Raw genomic sequence first — 22115 nt, 5'->3', positions numbered from 1 at the left:
GTTTTAAGAATAGCTCCTTTCCAGCACATTCAGAATGAACGAACACAATTATCACACAAAATAAATACAAAAACCCCAAACCCAACAAACGGGAAATTGGAATAAAGATTTTAACATAAAACATTCACAACGTTATACTCCAGTTCTCTCAATAAGTGGAATGGTTTGTCCTCTCTGGGGAGAACGCATTCTCCAGATGTAAGCAAAGGATGTGGTATATCATTTACCCTAGCAGAGTAAGGAAGAAGGCGACAGTTTGTTTGTTTGTTTGTTTGGCAAAATGTTTCTCTGTTCTCTGCTGAATTCATCATTACGTTTAGGGATCCTCACACACTTTACTATGTTTCATTGTGAACATCTGTGCCGCTTCCGTTTTGTAGCTGCTGCAAGTGCCTTTGAAGATACCAATTATTTTCATAATTCAGAAGACAGCTTCATTGCTAGCCTCAACCCACATCCAACAGCAGCTCATGTGTGCCTAGAACTTAACTCGAACACATTCTGAATAAAAGCTAATTAGAAACCATCAGAGAAATTACAGGTATTTCTCCATGCCTCATGCTTCATAAAAAGGAGACAGAAAGGGGGTTTGCTGTTCTTATTTTGGTTTGGTTGGGTTTTTTTTTTCGGCTGTGGTGGAGTGGTGGTGTGTGTTTGTTTTTAACAAGCTTTTAGGAGGCACTCTCCTCAGAAACGTGACACAAGTGGAGAAAATCCAACGGTGTTTTTGTTAGATTTTGACACACTGTTGATAGAGGATGGCATCACAAAAGAGATGCAAGTTGCCGCTTCAGGACTAAGTCAAAGATGGTAAACAGAAGTAGCCTAGAAAGATCATGCAAGTGTCTTCTTTGTAAACATCATACATCAGTAAAGGCCAGTAAGAAGAGAGGGAAGGTGAATAATGCAGTCAAAACAAAGGGCCATGGAAGTTATCACTGCAGCAGGCTCAGAAATATGGTCAGAGCATAAGTGAATTTGTAAACCCAGAGACGGACATTTAATTATTGCAAGATAATGAAAGACATCGTAAGAGTTGTAACTGTGTATATGGACAAGGAAAGCTATTGCTTTAAGAACCTGCAGGTGTAGGAACCTATTAGATTTAGAGAGGAAGAAATGGACAGGCAGATCGTAGAATCATAGAGTCGCTTAGGTTGGAAAAGACCTTTGTGTTCATCGAGCCCAACCCTAAACCCAACTGCCAAGTCCACCACCAAACCACGGCCCTAAGCGCCACGTCTCCCTGTCTTTTAAATACCTCCAGGGATGGCGACTCAACCCCGGGCAGCCTGTTCCAATGCTTCGTAACACAGTCAGTGAAGAAATTTTTCCTAATATCCAACCTGAACCTCCCCAGGCGCAACTTGAGGCCATTTCCTCTCGTCCTATCACTTGCTACCTGGGAGAAGAGACCAACACTACACCTCGCTACAGCCTCCTTTCAGGTACTTGTGGGGAGCGGTAAGGTCTCCCCTCAGCCTCCTTTTCTCCAGGCTAAACAACCCCAGTTCCCTCAGCCACCCCCCGTAAGACTTGTTCTCCAGACCCTTCACCAGCTCTGCTGCCCTTCTTTGGATGCGCTCCAGCACCTCAATGTCTTTCTTGTAGCGAGGGGCCCAAAGCCAGGCAGCTTTCCAGCCACTCTTTCCCAAGCCTGTAGTGTTGCATGGGGTTCTTGTGACCCAAGAGCAGGACCTGGCGCTTAGCCTTGATGAACCTCATACAGTTGGCCTTGGCCCATTGAGCCAGCCTGGCCAGATCCCTCCACAGAGCCTCTGTAGACCCTCAAGCAGATCAACACTCCCACCCAACTTGGTGTCATCTGCAAACTTACTGAGGGTGCACTCAATCCCCTCGTCCAGATCATTGACGGAGATATTAAACAGAACTGGCCCCAATACCGAGCCCTGGGGAACACCACTTGTGACCGGCCACCAGCTGGATGCAGATGCAGATGCAGACATAGGTTGGAACAGGGAAAGAAAAATTCAGGTAACACTCCTAAGCCATGGGGAGCATCATCTTACTGTTCAAAGACGACAGCTGGAGGAATAAAACGACTGACAAGCTTCATGCAGGTGACCCCACCATACATCGCTATAGCATGTCAGCAAGCATAAAATACAACTTATTTTTTCCGTTAAAGAAGTCCCCTATAACTTAAGCACCCATTTTTTCTTTTTACATAAGCCCAACAAGCTAGTCTGTAAAGGTATTCAAGACTCACAGACTGGGGTACAGAACAGCATTCATTGCTTAGATTCCAAAACTACTTATTTTAGAATAACCAAACAGGGACATTAGAACAAACCTGCATTAACGCTATCCTCTCCGTCGACACGTTTGGGAAGTTTTTCTACAGTCTGACAGCTAAGTAATTTAATATCGCTGGCCTGCCCGCTCAAGGGAAAGACTCCACCTGCGAGACCTAAACTGTATCTTTCGACACAGTATTCCAGACCCTGGGGAAAAAATAAAAGGAGAGAGAAAAGGCCATTTTGAGATAAAAACATACATTATAGCTAAATATAAAAGAATGTATATATGTATAATATAATATGCATATAATATAATATGCATATTGTACCGTATATTTCCCATGAGCTTACTTCTGATGGCAAATAGAAACTACATCTGACATGCAAGAGAATGAAGCGTCAAATAGTAACGGGCTTTGCACATTTTCAGAATTTAGCATTTCCCTAGCTAAAATTTGCTCTGAAGTATGCACAGTTCATTCTACTTTGTCAAGCAACTTTGGAAATAACAGACATGTGCAGAGTAGATAGGAAAAATCTAAACCATCTCTTTGAAACACTAGCATGAAGCCTAAGCAAAGAATCCCATTTTTATTACAGAAGGAATAATCACCAAACACAGTTTATAATAAAAGATGTCCTGAACAGGTCCACCATGCCAAAAGACCCTTTCGTCAGATAAAGGACTACAACTCCAGATGTCCTGAACAGGTCCACCATGCCAAAAGACCCTTTCGTCAGATAAAGTACTACAACTCCATCAACCTCTTGGAGACAAATTTTCACCGCTAGAAATTTCAACTTTTATTCATCTGTGAAGAGCCAGTCCCCCCGCAAAGTTAGGGCTGAGGAGAAGGGAAAAAAGATATCAAATGACTCCTGCCTAAGACAACTTCTGAAGCAAAACAGCGTATTTTAAATTCTCCGCTGGGGCAAGCAAATCTAAGTTAAGGAACTCCACTGCGTGGAAGATGTTAAATAATGACTTTATTGACCCATAAAATCTGAAGACAGTTTTCAAATGAGATGCACTCGTCAGACTCTGATGTGGACGTGGAGGCTGTATACTCTATCCACCTGCAAGCATCATGTAGGACAAATGTAAAGGTGCGCTCCATGACCATGGCTGGATGCACTAGATTTCAAGCTTTCTTTCAAGCTTCTGTGAACTCTCTTCAACGAACAAGGGTCAACAGTAGATTCCTCCTCCTTTACTCCAATTTGGCCCGGCAACTGGGAACAACTCTTAAATTTTCTGCCACGGAAGACAGACGAGAAACTTGACTCAGCCAGTCACGCAGGCAGACAGTCATGTAGGACTGACCAATCTGTGACTACAGGGAAGTATTCCGACACTCCCAGTGTCCTCTGCAGAACACAGATCCTGTACTAATGCTTCTTCTGGGTTTTTTTCCGGGGGGTGGGAGTTGTTTGGGGGGTTTTTTGGCAGTAGGTGTTAGCAAGTCTTGGTATGAAGCTACATGTGGGAGTGGCTCATCTGGAAGCTAGCTGAAGAACCTGACTTTTCCCCCCAGAGGTCCAGCTGTTTAGTTCTCTCTTCAACTACCTTGTGAGATTGGTTCCTGTTTCAACCTTGCACAACGCTCATCACAGGAACGCAGGAACAGCAGGGGAGCAAAATATCTCAACGGCAGAGACTGGTGCCTGACACCTCTTAGAAGCCTGTGAATGTATTACTGGTTGCACTGTCTGTAGAGGGTTAAAAGTCTTACACTAACGACACCACAGCTTTCTCAGGTCACAAACGCAAACCACATTATTTAATCACTTTGTGTGCTTTTTTTAAAACTGGAAATTTTAGTAGACCCATTTTTCAAAGCTGCTGAAACATTTCAACCCTCTGAGGTGAAATCTGACACTCGTCGCACCTTTTTCAGGAAAATAAGATGGCCAAGACAAAGCATTGCCAAATAGTAAAAGGTCCCCCATTTTAACATTAAAGCGTTGAGACAGAACAAAGTAGCCACGCAAGGAATGGATATCGACGACTGGGTTTTCTTCCAAAGCAGCACACAGTACAAGGTATTGTCTTTGCCACCGCTAAGACTGTAGCTACAAATAACTTTTTTTAAAAGAGGATAAAGCAAAGCAGAAGTTCAAAAGTGAAACTGGAGAACGATTAAAGCATCTTTCTCCTGTCGACCTGCCAAAGTGCTTAGAGCACTACAAGAGATGCAGCAGTATAAAACATGCCCAAGAAGACTCAGCAAAAGATTGGGTTTTCGGTCACCTCTGAATTTTGATGGTAAAAACCACCCCTGACAACTTAACTGATACTCACATAGACAAAATCACTATTTTCATCTTTTCACATACGTGCACGCCTTACCTCATACATGACTTGTCCCGGGGCCAAGCGTTTTCTGTCACCAAATGCTAACTGCAACAGATGTAAACTCACGACATCACCTTCACTGGAAAAGGTAGAAATTATGACATTTGATTACAAAGCTGCTTTAGAGGCCTTGTTATCATTTTACTAGATCTAGACTGATGTTTTCTTGCTGAAAAGTAAAACACCACTTCCCAAACCATCAGATAACTGGTCACGTGCAGCCGCTACAACACAAAGGAGGACATTTGGACACTAACAGCTTCAGGGGCAAATGCTAACCATACAGTTTGAAAGCTTTAATATGTTGTATGGACTACAAATTGTTGCTTTAAAGTCAAACTTAAAAAGGCTGCCACTCTGTGAACGGCTGAGCTGATTAAATAGCTTGCTGATGCTGAAAGAGAGAGATCTTTCTCCCCTTCCCTTCCCTTCCTTTCCCTTCCCTTCCCACCCCATCAAAGTTCCAGCCCCTCTCTTGCATACACACACTGCACCCTTCCACATACTGATTCGGGTCATTAGCCCAGCAGGAAACCATTGACTTTGCTGCTGAACAGTGATCGGTCTCTGCCACTGCCAGGTGAGCTGACCTGGCTCACAAAGGCTCCAAAGACGGCGCAAGTTGGCACAAGGTAATCCGCAATACTGTCACCTCCCTCCTTTAGGGGCAGCCAGCTGTCATATTGGCACGTTTAGCGCTCGAGATCTGCAGCCCCAAGTACTTTTAATGGTATTTTAATACCACGGTGCGAGTACCAAACAAATGGTGAAGCAGTCCTCAAGAAACAAAGGAAATCGTTTAAGAATGCAAGCACAAAAATACAGCCACTGTTGCTTTGCCTTCTTTCAGAAGGTAGGCACTAGTAGGTCCCTCTTCACATCTGTTAAATCCTGTAAAAATTGCAGTGTAAGCTTAACACCTTCCACACCTGAGAGAATCTCCTGCACAGCTACATAAACAAAACAAATATACATGTATCAACGGTATGTGAACAAAGATACAAAAAAATTTAAATGCAGTCAGTGGCTTATAGTAACTTTTTATTCACCTGTCTTGTGTAGACTGAACAGCCCACAAGTAGCAACAATTGCGAGGATCATTCTCAGGCTCCTGAAAAGTAACAGCATAGACAGGAATCCTTCCTCCTTCAAGCTGAGAGTGGTGCCTACGTGGTTGGGGGAAAAAAAAAAAAAAAAAAAAAAAAAAAGAAAGAAAAAATGAAAAAAAAAAAGGAAAAGGGGAAAAGAGAGAAAAATAAAAACCTGTGAGCCTACGATGGGCCCTAACTGTTTGTAGAAGGGTAGAAGCATCTTCTGAGAAAAAAGCTTATCTTTCCATGCTTATCCTCAAAGTACAGAAGGTCATACTTCCATCTCAGACAAGTGAGTCAGGGAAGCGACTACTTTTTATGCAACAGTCAAGAGCTGAGGAAATTACTGTCCATCAAATGCAATAACCTGGGGTTATATCCTCCTCCGCCTAGGGAGGAAGAACAGAAATGATTACTTCAGCTGCCAGGCAAAAGATTGTTCCTCCTGTTCCAGCCGACTTCAATATTGAACTTAAAATGCAGCCTATCTTCTGAACAAATTTAAGACAGTGCCAAACCACAAGTACTTGCTCATTTCTTTACTCGGATGCTACGTAAAGCATTTTTCCTCCAGACTTCTGAACCTTACGTGTACCTTCACAATCTATTCTTGCCACCCAGTTAGTCCTCCACTGCCTATTTATGCATCCAACAGTTTCTGGTGAGTCACTGCAGGTTTGCTTAAGCCAATCCCTATCTGAATTTGGTCACATATTTCACGTGTGATTGCCCTTTGGCAGATATAAAATCGTCTCTTAATTTTTCTATTGCTTCTAGATTTACATGCCCCTTATCCTCGTCTCCAAGTGTTCCAAGCAAATTTTCATTCACACGCAACGTTGCCTCGGAATGGGTCAGTCCCCTGTTTTGGACAAGGCTGACATGTAGGAAAGAGTATCTTTTCAGGCACGGATCAGCTATTGATTTTTCGTGTCTCACTAGTTTCATCCTGGACACTTTAAAGAATATTATCACCAAACCCACATTATTAACATACGTAAGCTTCTCAATCTATGCCCTAACTGCAGTAGCTGGTTCTGAAAAATCATTCCTAAAATCTGGTTCATCAAAACACACACATTTCCTGGCTTCACTGAACACTACTGATCGGACAAAGCGTCTTATAAAAATGAGCTCTATCGCATCCTAAACTGCTTGACGTAACCCAAAGAAGCATGCTTTCCACAATCCCTCGAGCCACAGGCACAAGAAGGAAAACAATCCTAGTCCACTGGGGAGAAGGCGGTCCACTTAATCCACGTATGACTTTTCATAGTTATTTCAGAAGAGGATTTCTAAACATTCCAAGACTATACCCAAAATTTCAGTCCCTAAAAAAGTTCTCTTTCATGAACATGCTTCCGTAAGCAAACAATTGAGACCCCTGCACCTCCGGGCATGGCCAGGTGTAAAGGCCTACTTACTCCCTCTTCAAAGTTTTCATATTCCACAGTGACAGGCAGCCATCTGAAAAACCCACAACGAGCTGATTGCTTCTGCTTATGTAGTACAGCGTTGATATTGCTGTTCCTGAAGGATTTTGTAGTTGAAAGCAGAGATGTCTCCCTTCTCTGGTCACAGCTTCTCTTCTTTGTGGAACTTCAGCAGGAATTCTAGTGACAACTTCTAGACCTACACACACAAAACCACGCCATGAATTAATGTGTCAGGCCATTTAGGCTGCATTTTGAACACTGACGTGACAACACGTCTCATCCAATTCTACCGGCCCAGGCAAAATACCCATTTATGCAACGCTTTCTTTTGTATGTTTCCAAAGAACAGAAGAACTCTCTGATCGGACAGGTGTTCTCACTCGTATTTTAAAACCAGGTAAAAGCGTAACCTTCGTAGACAAATTCTTCCTGGACTCTGTAAATCAAGCGTTTGGGCCTCATGATGAAGCTGTCTGAAGCGACACCAACTCCTGAAGCCACTCTTGTAATAGCCAAAACAGCGTATGCAATCCGAATATGCAAATTAGAGATTTCAGTCATCCAAATGCACGGTTTTTGACAAGTCGGATTCATTTTAACAAGCAAGCCTAAAATTTGCCCCAAGTCAATTCACAGAAGCAGAAGAACATTCCCAAGAAATAGGGCGCCTCTGACACAACTTCCTCTCAGGCAGCTGCACTGACTCACGTGGTAAAATTCCTACACCTCACTGGCAAGCATCATAGTGACATACGGATCTTGGTGGCAGGGGGGCATTTATAACATTAGGAGGAGTATTAAGCCACTCCCATTTTTAATCAGGTCAGGACTATACCAAGTCAAACCGCCATCTGTAACCAGCAGTCAGAAATGCCTGCACGCTAGTGTCTTCCAAGTGGGATGCATATTGTTTATACACAAGTTTTCTTACTCTCAAATTCAAGTTTAAAAACTGCAGGCTTACCCGATGCTTCTATTTCATTCTGACTGCAAGAGAAATCATCCAAACAAAGGTCCACCAGAAGCAGATGACCAACATCTGTAGCCACTGCTGCCACTCCAAAGAGCCATCGCAGACTCTGATGTAGGTGCCGAGTGCTCACGCTGGGTCCTCCGTGATTAGTTATGGGTTCTATAGCAGTTACCTACAGGAAAACTGCAAGCTAGCATTTAAGCTGTTTGACAAGCTAAACAGAAATCATTCAAAAGTGAAGCCGGAATTAGCACATCAGAAACAAGAAAGTAAATACAGAGGACCACAAGACTTAAAAGCAAAGCATTGTTTCCAGTTATATCAAGAAAAAAACAATATAGTGAATCTTGATGTTCTATTAACTTGCACTGATTCTTGTTCACATTAAGATAATGAGACTAGGGGACATTACATCATCGGACTTCCTGGCTTATAGAAGACAGAAAAAAATGAGTAACATTCCACCAGCCTCTCCCATCTACACAAACACAATATTCAATAAGCAGAGATTCAAGGACTGCAGGTTGAAAGTCAATCTTTCAACAATCCGTCAGGTAACTCCCTAACGGCTCTTCTTTCCTACCCTAAGTCAACATAAAAATCTGTTCTGCTCTAAAGCCACCTGCTTGCTAGTCTGAGATTCAGGGGAATGTGTCTAAGTCATTTACAGCACAACTACGGAAGTTTCAGGTATTTTAAAGACAGTATTTCTAACGTATATAGAAACCAAGCATTTCCGAAATGTACGTTACAGACACTGGGAACAGCGGGGGTTTTTTTTCTTTTTCACTCTGGCCAATAAAAGATAGTTCTCAATGCCTTTTTGTGGCAGTGGAGAATTAGGTAACTATGTGCTCTACCATAAACCCAGAAAACTTGTTTTACGATCAGTAAGCTCAAAAGATAACGGTACCGTTAAGCCCAAGAGTTTGCACCAGGGCTCTCTTGACTGGATACTCTGAAGTGACAGTCTGCACTAATGCAAGATAGAAAAAATACCGCCTACAAAGAGACGCTCCAAAGCTTCTCCTGAAACAGGATTACGCAGCACCTGACAACGCAAAAGCTTCGTTCCTCCGATTAAAGTGGACGTACCCTTCCTGGGAGAACAACTGCTTTAACCACTCTCGATATTCCAAGGTCGTACAGACAGAGAACACTTCCCTCTGCTTCTTCCAACCCAACCAGCAGTCCCGTTCTCTTCTGCCAGGAAAAATCCTTTACCACACGAATGGTGGGAGGCTGTTTCTTTACTCCACGGAAACGGTAAGCAGAGCGCCGCTCTCCCGTCACAGAGCTCACTACCTCCAGTTGAGGACCACACGCCAACCATGCCAAGCCATTTCTCCCTGTAAGAGAAAAGAAAGCTGACTAAAGCAAATTTCCAATACAAGACTGAAAACAACTGAAAAATCACAGCCACTGCCCCTTTCCTTCAATAAAAGTACCCAAAAGGGAAGACTGACTTCCCTAGTTGTGGTCAATTATTCAAAATCACCCATGGAGATCCTCCAGCACCACCTCTCAATATCAACAACCTTATTCTTTTGCATTTCTACTTGTCATTCCCGCACCGAAGGATTTTGACTGTTTGGGATGAAGATGACAACATATCGATCTAGAGTCTTCATCCCATATTCAGCTTGTTTTGGCTAGAAATCGTCTAAATACACACGGGAATACGAGTCTTAAAGCACACTTCAAAGATAACAAATCTAAACCAATTCATTTCTAGTTTATTAATTTTACTTGACACACGCCTACTTGGGGCAGGGATTTGGACGGCAGCAAGAAATTATCGTCAAATGGGCACTGCATGAGTAAATCTAATCTTTTACACGGGCTGACGACAGAAAGAATTTAACACATTTTGTTTCACTGAACAAACTCGGAGGAAGTATTAACTCAATTACTGCACTTTCAGTCAGGTAGATGGATTCCACCTGGTCTAACAGAGCCTAGACAACCAGATAGGCACCCAGCTAGCTCTACTTGCGGATCACCTAGGAAGTCAACTACCTAATCTGCTTAGCCACTTTCAGCAGCTCTCCCTGGGTACTCATCTGCACCCTGTTAAATACGTCGGAAATATGGCTGCAGCGCTTAACAGTGTTATCCTCTTCCTTTGCTGTTTGTATTCAGACTAGGAAAAGAAAAAGCGGGGGGGGGAGGGGCGCGCCTCTGTAACGTTGTAGAAGAAGAACTAGTTCGGCATGTGGTGTTATGATGGTCGTAGAGCTTGAGCTGGTACAAATAAATAGGGCCCAAAACAACACTGTTACTTTTTTGAAAACTGCCTTTTATTTAATTAAAAATTGAGTGAGCACGACATTGAGGAAGGCCCGCTGACTCAGCATGCTTAACTAAATTATTTTAATAGCACAAGACTGGTGAAGGTTGCTGTAATTTCAAAGTTTAACTATACTAGTTTTAAGGGTTTACTATTAGCATTTGTAATAGTTAAAACTTCCTTCCTGTTCTCTCGAAACCTGATGCATCTTAACAGCACCAGCCTGACACAGTCGATACTGTGACCCTGTGCTTCAGGTAACCTCCAGGCAATAAGAACTTCAGACCGAGACCAAATTTAAAGCAGAATGCTCACCTCCAGAAAACTTCCCGCTCAGCACAGAACCTAGGGTTATCTCATCTTCCCCAAGTGCCTGAGTAGTCACCTCTGGAAACTGCAGCAGACTGCTCGTTACCTGAGCTGATAGGTCTCGCATTCTTCACTGTAAATAAAGAAAAAAAATGCAAAAACAGACTCATGTCAGCCATAACTGAGATGTGCTTTTTGAGATTGACAGAAGTTTCATCAGTATGCCGCAAGTAATCTCCTATACAGCTCCTGTAGCTCTTTTCCTTCAAAAAATGCCACTCAGGACAGTTTTTGATCTCACAGCAGAGCAAAAGGAGAATCCCTTTACTTTTCGAATGCCTATGAGATCACCAACAAAAAGTGACACAGGGGTACTGATAAGGTCAATAACAGGAAAAAAAAACAATACACCGAGTTCAAGTCTACTCAGACAGGTTAGTAAGATGTGATGTGAGAAAAAGCATATTTCAATTAGCACTGCAGTAAGAGGTATGAGTTTCCATTTGTCCTTGCTCTTGATTTTGTACCTCATTATTTATTGCCAATTGTCTTCTAGTAGATTTCGGGCATCATTTGTGTCTCGTTCACTTCTTGCGTGTTTATTTTGAACTTTAAGGAATACTACATTCTTAACTACCTTCACTCTCAAACTCTTCCAGAAAATGTACTGTTGATGTTTCCACATGACAAGCGATACAGACTTTCATAGCTCATCAGCTGGAAAGTAGTTTTCCATACACTTATCACCTGAACATAACACAGCACCTTAAAACACGGATTCTTTTCTACACTTAAATCCCCATATTCCTTATTCCAGTCCTTTCCTTCCTATTGCCAGTCCTTATCACATCTCTGCACTATTTTACAAAAACTTTGAGGCCTTTCAGTTTCCACACCTCTATCGGTGCTCCACAGACAGTTCACGTTTCACTATGTCAAGACAGATTTTTGGGGGGGGAACTTAAAAGCTCAGGTGACTTACAAGATTGAATAGGAGGCTAAATAAGAGATATTCCACACACGTGGAAATACAAACTACTTTAGCTCACTACGTTTTGCAAGTTCTATGGGTTATTGAAAAAGCCTCCGGAAGACAAGACAGGTTCAAGCATCTCTTCAAATAGCACTGCTTTCTCCATGGAGTCTCAGAAGGAAGATATTCTACGTAGCTCGCCATTCCTGGGCGTTACACATGCTGACCAACTCGGGCATCAAACAGAACCCTTACCCTACGCCACAAACCAGTACAGCCAGCCACTTCAATGGGCACACAAAGCCTATTGCATTAACTGTAGCACACATGTTCTCCCGCAAACAAAGTTTTATGGTTGCTTCTTCCAGCGTGCACTAATAACCTATTTTCCTTACGGCACAGGAGGTTACAGCTAGTTCTGAAGACCAGACTCTGGGAGCAACACAAAGTTACTAAAGGGAAACGCTTATAAATAATACCATTTACACAAATTGTACTTCTGTGGAGAAAGGTCATGCTCTAAAGCCTGGGCATTGGAATCTACTATTTTTCAGGTCACAAGCACTCTACCTGAGAACATGTTCCAGTATCTTCTGCCAGCATGAAAACAACGAGCGCGTGAAACACAGGCAGTGTAAGCCAGGGTCCCGCACTAAGCGCAAGTCAACCTTCGGAAAAAAAGGTTGCCAATGGCAAAGCCAGTATTGCAGGACGCTGCTGCAGCCGGCCAGCCTGACCGCCCTGCCAGCATTCACAACTAGCACAGGTCAAGTTCCAAGTGGGACAACTCATTTGCAGTAGTTTTCTCGCGTTTGCTTTTTGGTACTTGTCATCCTTTCACAGTGACAGCGGGAGGAACTTTTGCACTGCATCCAGGGGCTCCAGAGAGTAAAAAGCCCTGCAGTTTGACCAGCCTTCCGGCTCAGTTTAATTGTAATGATTTAATCAATATGTTTTATCAGTAACCCATAATACCAAATACAAATACAGATCTATTGGGTTGGTGAATAGCATCTCTCAAAGGCCTTCAACGTCCAGCTGTTTTGATAGGTGCCTTCAGCAATACCGTGATGCTGAATAAGAAAGGAGGAATGACCAGAGAAGATTATCACGGGAAGAAATTTCAGAAGAGGAAGAACAAGAGTCACCCTGCATCACCCTGCCTTTGCCACTGCCTACCTGGACAGGCCAAGAGCACAGAACTTTGCGTGGCCAAATTGCACATCAAATTTTAAGATACTCTACTGGGGAGAGTTGAGCGTAAAAACAAACCGCTCGCCACCCCAAACTCCCCACCAAATCAGAAAGAATTCTTCTCTGGTGGAAAGCTCACACCTTGACACAGTGTACTCCTGCCTACAGTACACATCAAATGTGCTTATCAGGCCCATACCACCGCTAAGAACCACCAAATACGTAACACTCCAACGCCCGGACCATTCATGCAACTTTAAATTTAATTCCGCTGCAGTTATTAACTGCGTAGAAAAGCACGTGAAAACGCTAGACCATCAGGCATGCCCAGGTTTCCGCCAGCACGCCAACGGGCGTTTGAAACATTTTGTTCCTAGACATCTGGCTTGGCAATATGGAACTAGGAAGATAAACTCCACAATAAAGCCTGAACTGTATATACAGTGACCTGGCTATTAGGATGTTTTACTTGCATCATTCTGCTAAGTTAAACCAAGGATTACTGGCAAATCCACACAGTGGGAAAATAGTTAGATAGAACTAGTTAAAGGCGTGAAGCCTCTCCTTTAAGAGAGATATCCAACACTAACTGCATTTCTGCTCTCTTTGAAAACAACTACAGTCACATTCCTCCTTCTGTCTGGTAGGAAACAGATCAGTGTAAAACGCCACAGGCCTACTCCATGTTCAGGAGGAAGCCAGAATCCAACCTCCCCGCTGTATCCTACACCAAAGTGGTCTGTGCACAAGTTGCCAAAATTACCGTTCTTCTTCACCCTTGCTACTTATGACCTCTAAACGCCATGAACTGTTCCCAAAGAAAGGAACGTGCCACAAGTCATAGACTGATGACAGATTTCTGGATTAAAAATCCCAAGGGAAAAAAAAAAAAAAAGAGAAATTACATATTCAAGTGGAATCACATACAGCCAAGTCAGAGTTCTGCGATGTCAGTTCTGACTGACGGTAGTCCAGGAAAATCAAAGGCCAACAATGTTACAGGCTTACTGAAGAAAAAGCTAAAAATACGCTCAGTCGCAGCTGAAGATACGGTTTCACAAAACACGTTGCCTTCACTGCCGCCGGAAGAGAGGCCTTGCTGCCGCCTCCCATCTCTCCATCTGCTCCTTTGTTCTACTGCTGTATTCCTGTGGCTTACCTGGCACTGACTTGAGCACTTTTTAGAGCACTTTACGAGCCAGGTTAACTGCCTAAGCAGACGGGAAACGAACCCAGAAAAGTAGATAGTTTTCCACCAGCTTAGAGAGTTAAACCGGCTGGCAGAGAGAACTAGCAAGCATGAAAGTTGGCACAAGGAAGGAGGCAGGACAGTGCGTTGCGAAGAAGGAGAGGGAATTTGTCCGTCTCCATTTTGTGGCAGTCAGCCGTTATGCTAGCTCATACACGTGTGAAACTACACACGCGGTTTGCAAGGAGAGCTGCAGAGCCCTTTCCTTTTAGAAAGGACACCACCCGAGACACAGTCAGTCAACTTTTAACTCCCTCGTGCACGTAGAGACTCACTGTCTCACTGAGAAAGGCTGCAGCTGACGGGCGTCATTCATTCAGCCAGATGTGGAAGCTAAAGCGATTTCAGGGAGCTGCTACCTGCTGATCAGAGAACGGACAACAGTGTGCGACACGATTCAGGTCACATTCTCCAAGGAAACAGGACAAAGAGTGGGAAGAAGCCAAAGAAGAAGAAATGGAAGAAAAACTAAGTCCTTTTGAGAAAACCAGCATCCACTTTGTTGAATAACAGGTAAAGATGACAATGGCAGAATTTTTTGAATTATTGTTAACGACTGGTTCAATGACATTTTCCCCAGAAAAGCAGGAGGCAGCTCACAAGCGCTGGAGGAGCAGTGGATGGAAAAGACACTTTCTGCACCTTAGTAGTCGGGTTCAGTGAATTTGCGCTTTGCCATATTTTACTCTTGCCGAAAGAAGATTTAGTGAGCGAGTTAGCAGGTGACTTTGTGAGTACCACCGGGTCATTTCTTTCCCACTTAGGCAGAAACACCCCCCCACCCCGACGCTTTAGGCAACCACCCTACATTTAATCCAAAGCCTAAGTTCTAGTCTAAAAAGCCACTAGCATAACAGAGACGGTCTGTATCGGAACTCCACAGCCAGGCTTATTTCGCTCAAGTGCAGCCTACAGATTCTCTTGCAGAGTTTGTGCGGATGCTCCACAAGCCCAAACCTACAGCAGAAGGTGAGGAGAAGGAAGAATTTCAGCTCTCTAGCCCAACAACCCCCAACAGCTAAGACCATAGATTTGACTTCCCTTCAAATGAAAACACAAACAAAACCAACACAGCTCAGAATTTGACACTGCAGCCAGTTTACCCAGCCACCTCCTATGGCTATTCTCTAACACAACCATACTTTCATTCAAGAGTCGCAGCCCCTGTCTAACGTGGCTAAGCTAGCAAAAGTTCCGAAAGTCCCTTCTGAACTTACGCTCTTTTTGCATTGCTTGGCGTACCTGGACAGACAGACATAGGTGCTAAGTGTCTCAGTACAGAACACGCGCGCAGCCTTCCTAAGAGAGGGAGACAGCAGCTGACATTTCCAGCATACCACACCGGTGTGCCGTCGCCCCGGTGCTCGCCCCTCCCAGCACAAGTTCTAGAATCACAGAATCACGAGGAAGAGAACTTCCAGAAGTTCTCTTCTGGAAGAAGGCGGCCTTCCAGAATCACTGGAGGTCATCTGGTCCAAGCCCCTGCTCAGGCAGGGTCACCTAGAGCAGCCTGCCCAGCACCACGTCCAGACGGCTTCTGAGCATCCAGCTCTGAAACGTACTTGGACAAACAGCAACCTGACAAGCTGAACCGCAAAAACATTGGCAACATGTGCAACAGGCCCAGGCTTTTGGTGACTCTCTCCTACCAATTTAAGTATTCTCTCCACCACACAGGTGAAAAAATACCACACCAGCAAAGGCTTGTCGCCATTACTTCTCTAAAACTGTATCCAACAGCTTGCTAGGGAGAAGACACAAAACTAATAGAAGCCCGATTAAGTTCATTTCACCGTCTTAAAAAAGCACACCCCAGGCAAATCAATGCAGGAAAACGAGCCGATGCAGTAAGTGGATGAGGAGCTGTCCTCAGCAGAACAGGGTACTGTCCTGTGTGCCCAAACACCTGTGACAGCTGCCAGCCAAGACTGATGCCATCATCCAGACCGATGGGCCTAAGGCGGCACTTGAACTACCACGTTTAGCCGTACACCCTACACGGGGTTCAGCATTCCCGACAGAATTCAGCCCCTGAATTTCCCCTAGTTTTACCAAACACCATCAGCAAGCAATTACTAGAGCTGAAGGACTGACTCCACGCTTCCTTCTACTGGCAGAAGCTCCAGACCTCGAGTCAGGAAGAAATCAAGCACTTTTGTTTAAGTCAGCAACTTTGCTGCGTGATGCAGGCTTCATGCAAAAATCAAGAGACCCCCACAAAACGCGCGGGATTCCTGTAAAGCTCTGCTCTCCCCATTAAACCCAGCCCTCTTCCCGCAATCAATCGCCGCTCTATGCAGAGAGCCAATTTCCCAGCTCCTCTGTTTGGCAGTTACCCATGTTGAAGCAATAAAATGGTCTGTGAAAAGCAGCTGGGAGGGGAGCAGCGTATGGCCTTTCAGTGAAGGTGTGCCTTGAACGACTTATTCATCAAGTCACCATCAGGCCCCTTCTTTCCCAGAGCAGCCCGTCATGCACTCCTTGGCTCTTACGCACCGCCACAGCCTCCTACTGAAATGCTTCTGGCTGGCTAAATAAGTCATGTGAACATTGGTTGCTTTCAGAAACATGCCCAAAACTGAAAGGGGACGGAGGGGGTGTTGGGGTTTGGGGATTTGGTTTTTTGGGTTTTGGTTTGTTTTTTTTTTCTTTCAGAAAGTGCAAAGAACACATCTGCCCCAAGTTCTAGGGTGTTCATCTCATGACTGGTTTTAAAGTGAAAACCTCTGGTTCTCCCTGTCAAGGACTTTGAGGCGACCCAAGCCTGAGCTGCTTTGACATGGCTCGGTACATTCACTGGCATCTTTTATTTCAGTCATGATTTCTCACAACTACAAAATGAAACCAAGAAACCGTAAGGTACTTAGAAGTAGACAGAATATTCTGTTATCTGAGCTCACGAGAGATTTGCTATTATATTGTGGACCCGTAACCCAGGCCTACGTTATTGCCAGTTTACCCTGGCTGAAAAGCCCCTGGAGGGTCTCGTCGGGGCATTGTGGGCACAGAAGTGTGTAAGCAACGAGTCTTAAAGATGACAAGAAGGGGAAAAGATCAGAAGCAGAAGAGCAGAGGTTAAGGTATCTGGCCGCGATGCCCATTACTGGGAAACTCGCCTGAGCCACTGCAGCGTGCTGGTGCTCCCACTCCTTCTGGGCTTCCTCCAGCCAGGACTCCCACGTCGCCTGCGTGCTCCAGATCTGCCACTTGTTCTCAGCCAGCAAAACCCACACCTCTTGTGAACAGCAAGACAGCTTTAACCAGGGTACCTATGTGTAAAATATCAAACCCCGTGAGAGACGAGGACCAGCAGCGAGGAAGCCATGCAGTGGGAGGCGGTCTGGCCTCTTGCAGAGCAAGCCCTTCCAACCCAAACCTCCTGGGGACCGTATGGCACGCGGGGACACAAACCCACCTCGCTGCGGAACAGCCGAGATGTTTGTTGCTGCTGTCAGCATCCTGAACTGGAAACGAAAGCTGCCATCTTCCTTGTCCTCGTCTAACCAGAAGGTGATCAACAAAACGTGTTATTTTCAGCCTGCGGTTGGTTCTCTTAGAAGCTTCTCACTGGGACTTGCATTTACCACTGCTTTGTTCCTGACCCGTTCTGTCCTTTTAAATACGAAAATACATAAAAGACACAAAAGAAGCTGTTACCCAGACAATCCCAGCAAACGACAACGTTTCCAATCAAACCTGACTTTGGGGTTTGTTTTGTTTTGCTCTTTTCCCTGTTCGGAAATAGCCCATGTAGCTCTGGAACTTCACAAGCGAACAAGTCTCACAGCCACTTTGCTCCTTCGGTGGAAACATCTGATGCCCTCTCTTGTACCGCTACCAGCAATCACAGCCTGGTTTGGTTTCGCCCCTGCCAGCCCACGAAAACCCTTCTCTTCTCCAGCTAACCCTAACTTGCAGCAATGTAGCCATAGCCGCTCTGCCTCTAGTATGCGGGGCACTATGGGATGGGATACTGCAAAACCACACCTCACCCACTGTAAGTGTGGGTACGGCAGGTAGGCAGGCAAAGGACAACTCCAGCTGCCCCTGCACGGAGCTGGCTCAGGCGTGGGGAGTTTGCTGGTCTGCGTTCATATCGGCACATGAAAGCAGTTCAGCTCTCTGCAGGACTGAACTGCTGCCGGAGACATTAAATCTTCTGCTCCTGACACCTGCGAACAGCCAGGCTGCTGCGGCTACAAGGTCACCGAGCCATCATCCGCTTTGGGATAACGGACTGGGGTGTAAGTGCCTGACCTCTTTTTACGGGAGAGGGAATAAGAAGGCATTAGTGCTGGAGTCCCAGCAAAAGCCTGACTGAAAGGACTGCAAAGAGAGCGGTTTTCAGTCCTGAGGCCCAGGAAGCGCAGGAGGAGAGCAAAGGGGAGCAGAGAGGGAACCTTCTCCTCCAGAAGGAGCTGACGGACTGGGAAAGTGGCCGGGAAAGCAAGCTGCTCCTGGGCAGGAAGGAAGAACTCTGTGTGGCACTATCGCTGGGATCTGGGATTGGGAAGCAGAGACGACAAATGCCTGGCAGCAGGCATCACTTCTATGTTCTACCTTTCAACCACGGTTGGGCTGTGGGACCCCAAACTACAGCTTAGTTTTAGAGGTGCTGTGTTACTGGGAGAGAAAGGGCAGGAAAGAAGCTCAATTAAGTCACACATATGAGGGAGACCTGGAATCCTCAGGAAATACACTTACCTCTGTCGTACAACTTAGCTGTAAAAACATATGCCGTTTGTTAATAAGGGTAAAGAATAAGCTCTTCGTGTGCCGCCCCTGCCTATGGGCAGATTCACCCTTTCTTCCTTCTGAGCTGTCAGTCCCGTTGAACTGGTATCTTCTGTCATTTTGCCCAGCACCTGACCGCAATGTGCACCAAGACCAGAAAGGGAAAACTTATGAAAGCGTACCTTTCAGCATATCGTAAGGTTGACAAAGTTTCTTCGTAACAGATGTCTGCTGGACTCAACGGCCGCAATCTCTAAGCATGTGAAAAGTATTAACTGACATTAGATTTTGAAGGAGGCTTTTTAAAATAGTTTTAAACACTACCAAAACACAGACAGGGATTAACGTGGAAAGATAGACCGCTAACTCCTCAAATAGAAAAGGAGAACCCAGGTGTCTTAGCAATCTGGCCATAAATTAACTCTTTCTAACACTTGTGCCAGAAGAGAAATGAGACAGAAAGAAAGATGAGAAGATAGAGGTGGTTTTTGCAAAAATTAATACTGAAGGCGCTCGAGTCCTGCTAACTCTGCCTTAATGCTAGCACCAACGCAAAAAAAAAAAAAAAAAAAAAAAAAGGCGCAAAACCACTTTGATGGTATTTGTACAAGTAGCAATTGAAGAATCTGTCCTTCAATTTGAATTACGCAAGTTAGCATCTGAAGAAACCCAGGTAAGCTGTTTTGAGAGTATCAGCATTTACAGTCAACCTTTTCACATGTGCACATTTTCTGTTCATATTCTTCCACCTTTCATTTAATTGCACTTCCTTTAAAAAAAATACCTCTTCAAAGACGCTGGAGCATACAGATAATTCACCTGAGACAAGGAAGAACCTAGGGGAGTTTCATCTCATTTAGGAATGCAACCTCTGGTGCACAGCACAAACGATAATCTCAGAAGTCAGGGAAAAAAGGACTTGTTTCATAACGCAGCCTAGTTTTAGGTAGGTAAAGAACGCGGGTTTTATATAAAACAGGTGCTTCTGAGTTTTATAGCTACATTTACCTATCTGTCGATAAATTTTTACAGATATGCAGAAAACTCTTTCAGAAGAAACGGAGGTTGTATCTCTAACGTAGACAGAGATATCTATTTTGTGCCAGCCGCATTTCTGTTCCAAAAACAGAAGTGCTCTCCATTGGAGTAACGCGTTTAGTAGTGGCTAGAAGCTTTTGACCAGCAGAAGGGTTCTCCCCTTTATGTTGCACAGGAAGCAAGCTTAGCTTTTAAACTACACTCACTTTCACCAATGTCAGAGCCGCACAATTCTATTTCAATGGGCAAAGCCGGTTATAAATTCAAGAGTCAATTTACCATGATGGTCCTGCTCTTTCCCCCCTGGGCAGACTGCAGGAGTCTCGTCAGGACCAAGTCCCTGTATGGGATATGCACCGCTCTCTTTCCTGTAGCAACCTCAGCCAGAGCACTAAGGGAAAATAAAGTGAAAAGTAGAAGCATGACTATGAAAAGCAAATCTGGGGGGCCGGCGGCGGGGAAGAGCCTACCAGATTAGAACCTTCCGTATATTCATGCTTAGGCACGTGCTTCAGTATGTTCGTGCTTATGGACGTCTCAGGCTTTATTCATTTAAGTAACTTCATTAGCCAGACGGCAAGGAATCCTGAACGGAGGGAAAACTATTTTTCACCTGCAGGAATTTAATTTTTACTTCACAGGAAAGGATTATTTTTTTTTAAAAAAAGAGGAAGAAAAACACCCGGTGACATTTCCTAACGTGGTTAGACTTAGATTTACCCACCCGCCTTCCTTCAACCTGTCTCCTTCAGATCCTTCAGAGGATTTTTGCCTTTCGCTTCCTGCCAAGTCCGCCAGATTTATAACTGGCTGTTTGGCGATTGCTTCATCGAGAAAAATCTGTTAAGATACGGTATCAACAGCAGGAAAAATCACCAAATCCGTCGCTCAGACATTATGAAGTAAGATACAGAAAACGATACTCTGCGGAAACGCAGAGGAAATAGGTTGCGACAGTTACCGCTCTTGGAACACCTGACCTAGGAAGAATTGCTTTCAATACGAGACCCACGAAGGCGTGCCTCAAAGCAAACGACCGACCGTCTCTCAGGATTAAGCAGCAGACAAAGCCGCTCATCCCCTGCACCCGCAGAAAGGGGGTGCGGAAGCACCGCTGGCTCCCAACCTCCCCCGGCTGCAAAGACGACGTCTCCCTCCCATCCCCGTCCCAGAGGAGCCCAGGACTGGCCCTGCCTGCCAGGGCTGAGCAGCTTTCGGAGCTGCCTGCGCGAGCAGCCGTGGGGAGCTGAGCTCGCTTGTGCTCCAGAGACGGGCCACGCACGTCCGGGCCAGCCGGAGCCCCCTCCTCCTCAACCAGCCCCAGCCCGGGCTCGTCCTGCGTAAGCGGCTCTGCAGACCCCTCTCCAGCTCTGTCGACAGGGGACTTCAGCAAAAACGGTAGTTCTGGCGTCAGTCTCCCGAGGGGAAGCGCTGGGGGAGCGAGCGATGATAGGAGCAAGGCCCGTTGTCCGGAGCAGAGCCGCGAGCAGTCGCCTCCCCCGGCCCGGCTGCTCTGAGGTGGTTCAGCCGCCCGTCGGCAGCAGCACCACGGTCACCCAGCACCCCTCCGCCTGGCCGGGGGCACACACAGCGAGGACAGCAGGATTCGGGCCACGGTGACCCTCTGGGGTCACGTCTTTGCCACCGCCGCGCTGCGGCCTTCCCTCACGCGGGGTCGGGGAGGTGCCGCAGACTGCCCCGCGCTTGTGCCGCGCCCTGCGAGCTTGCTCGCTGCAGGGCTGCTTGTTAGCGCGAGCCCAGGAGTTCTGCAGAGCGCTACCGGGCAAGCAGCAGCTGCCAGAGAGAAACAGGGACCGCAGGTCATTTCGGGACACCAGCGAGGGATTTTCAAAGACCGCCTGTAATATTTGGCACATAGCGGATCTTAGATACGGAGCCAACCTGCAAGCAGGCAGCGGTTTCGGACACCTCTGCCTTCGGCGATCCCCGCTCCGAGAGCAGCAGTGGCGGACAGCGTGCACGCGCCAAAAAGGTGGGCTGGCAAGGCTGGCCCTGCAGCCCGGGGTGAGGCAACCCAACAGGCTCTCACCTGCTCGCCGTCGTGGAGGTGCCAATAAACGAGGGTGGGTCTAGGTAAAACAGAGCCACCCTGGGTTTCGTGTCTGCATGGACTTCCACGAGTTCGTCTGACGGTGCATCTAAGAGGACTGAGTTCATTCAGAGTGCTAAACAGCTACACTGAACGGTGGA

At 45.6% G+C, this 22115-nt stretch overlaps 1 protein-coding gene and 1 long non-coding RNA gene across 2 annotated transcripts in view; both read right to left on the bottom strand.

Annotated features, from left to right (window-relative positions):
* Nucleotides 1–10846, bottom strand: part of LOC138688628 (protein ELYS-like) — a 36986-nt gene extending 26140 nt beyond the window's left edge. Inside the window, exons 1-7 of the mRNA XM_069800575.1 lie at nt 10723–10846; nt 9213–9466; nt 8109–8289; nt 7133–7340; nt 5667–5783; nt 4612–4696; nt 2315–2465 (exon numbers count right to left, since the gene is read on the bottom strand). Of these exons, the coding sequence (XP_069656676.1) occupies nt 2315–2465; nt 4612–4696; nt 5667–5783; nt 7133–7340; nt 8109–8289; nt 9213–9466; nt 10723–10843 (1117 nt within the window). The 5' untranslated portion in view covers nt 10844–10846. The remainder of the gene's footprint in view (nt 1–2314; nt 2466–4611; nt 4697–5666; nt 5784–7132; nt 7341–8108; nt 8290–9212; nt 9467–10722) is intronic.
* A 6811-nt stretch (nt 10847–17657) lies between these two features.
* Nucleotides 17658–20551, bottom strand: LOC138688839 (uncharacterized). The gene is made up of 3 exons (XR_011327644.1): nt 20184–20551; nt 19049–19119; nt 17658–17744 (listed from the first exon to the last, which is right to left on the bottom strand). It is a non-coding gene; the product is annotated as an uncharacterized lncRNA (long non-coding RNA).
* Nucleotides 20552–22115: the final 1564 nt, after the last annotated feature.

Source organism: Haliaeetus albicilla, chromosome 13, assembly GCF_947461875.1.
Source record: "Haliaeetus albicilla chromosome 13, bHalAlb1.1, whole genome shotgun sequence".
Classification (NCBI taxonomy): Eukaryota; Metazoa; Chordata; class Aves; order Accipitriformes; family Accipitridae; genus Haliaeetus; species Haliaeetus albicilla.
Note: the sequence above shows the minus strand (reverse complement) of the source record. Positions and strands in the feature narration are given on the sequence as shown.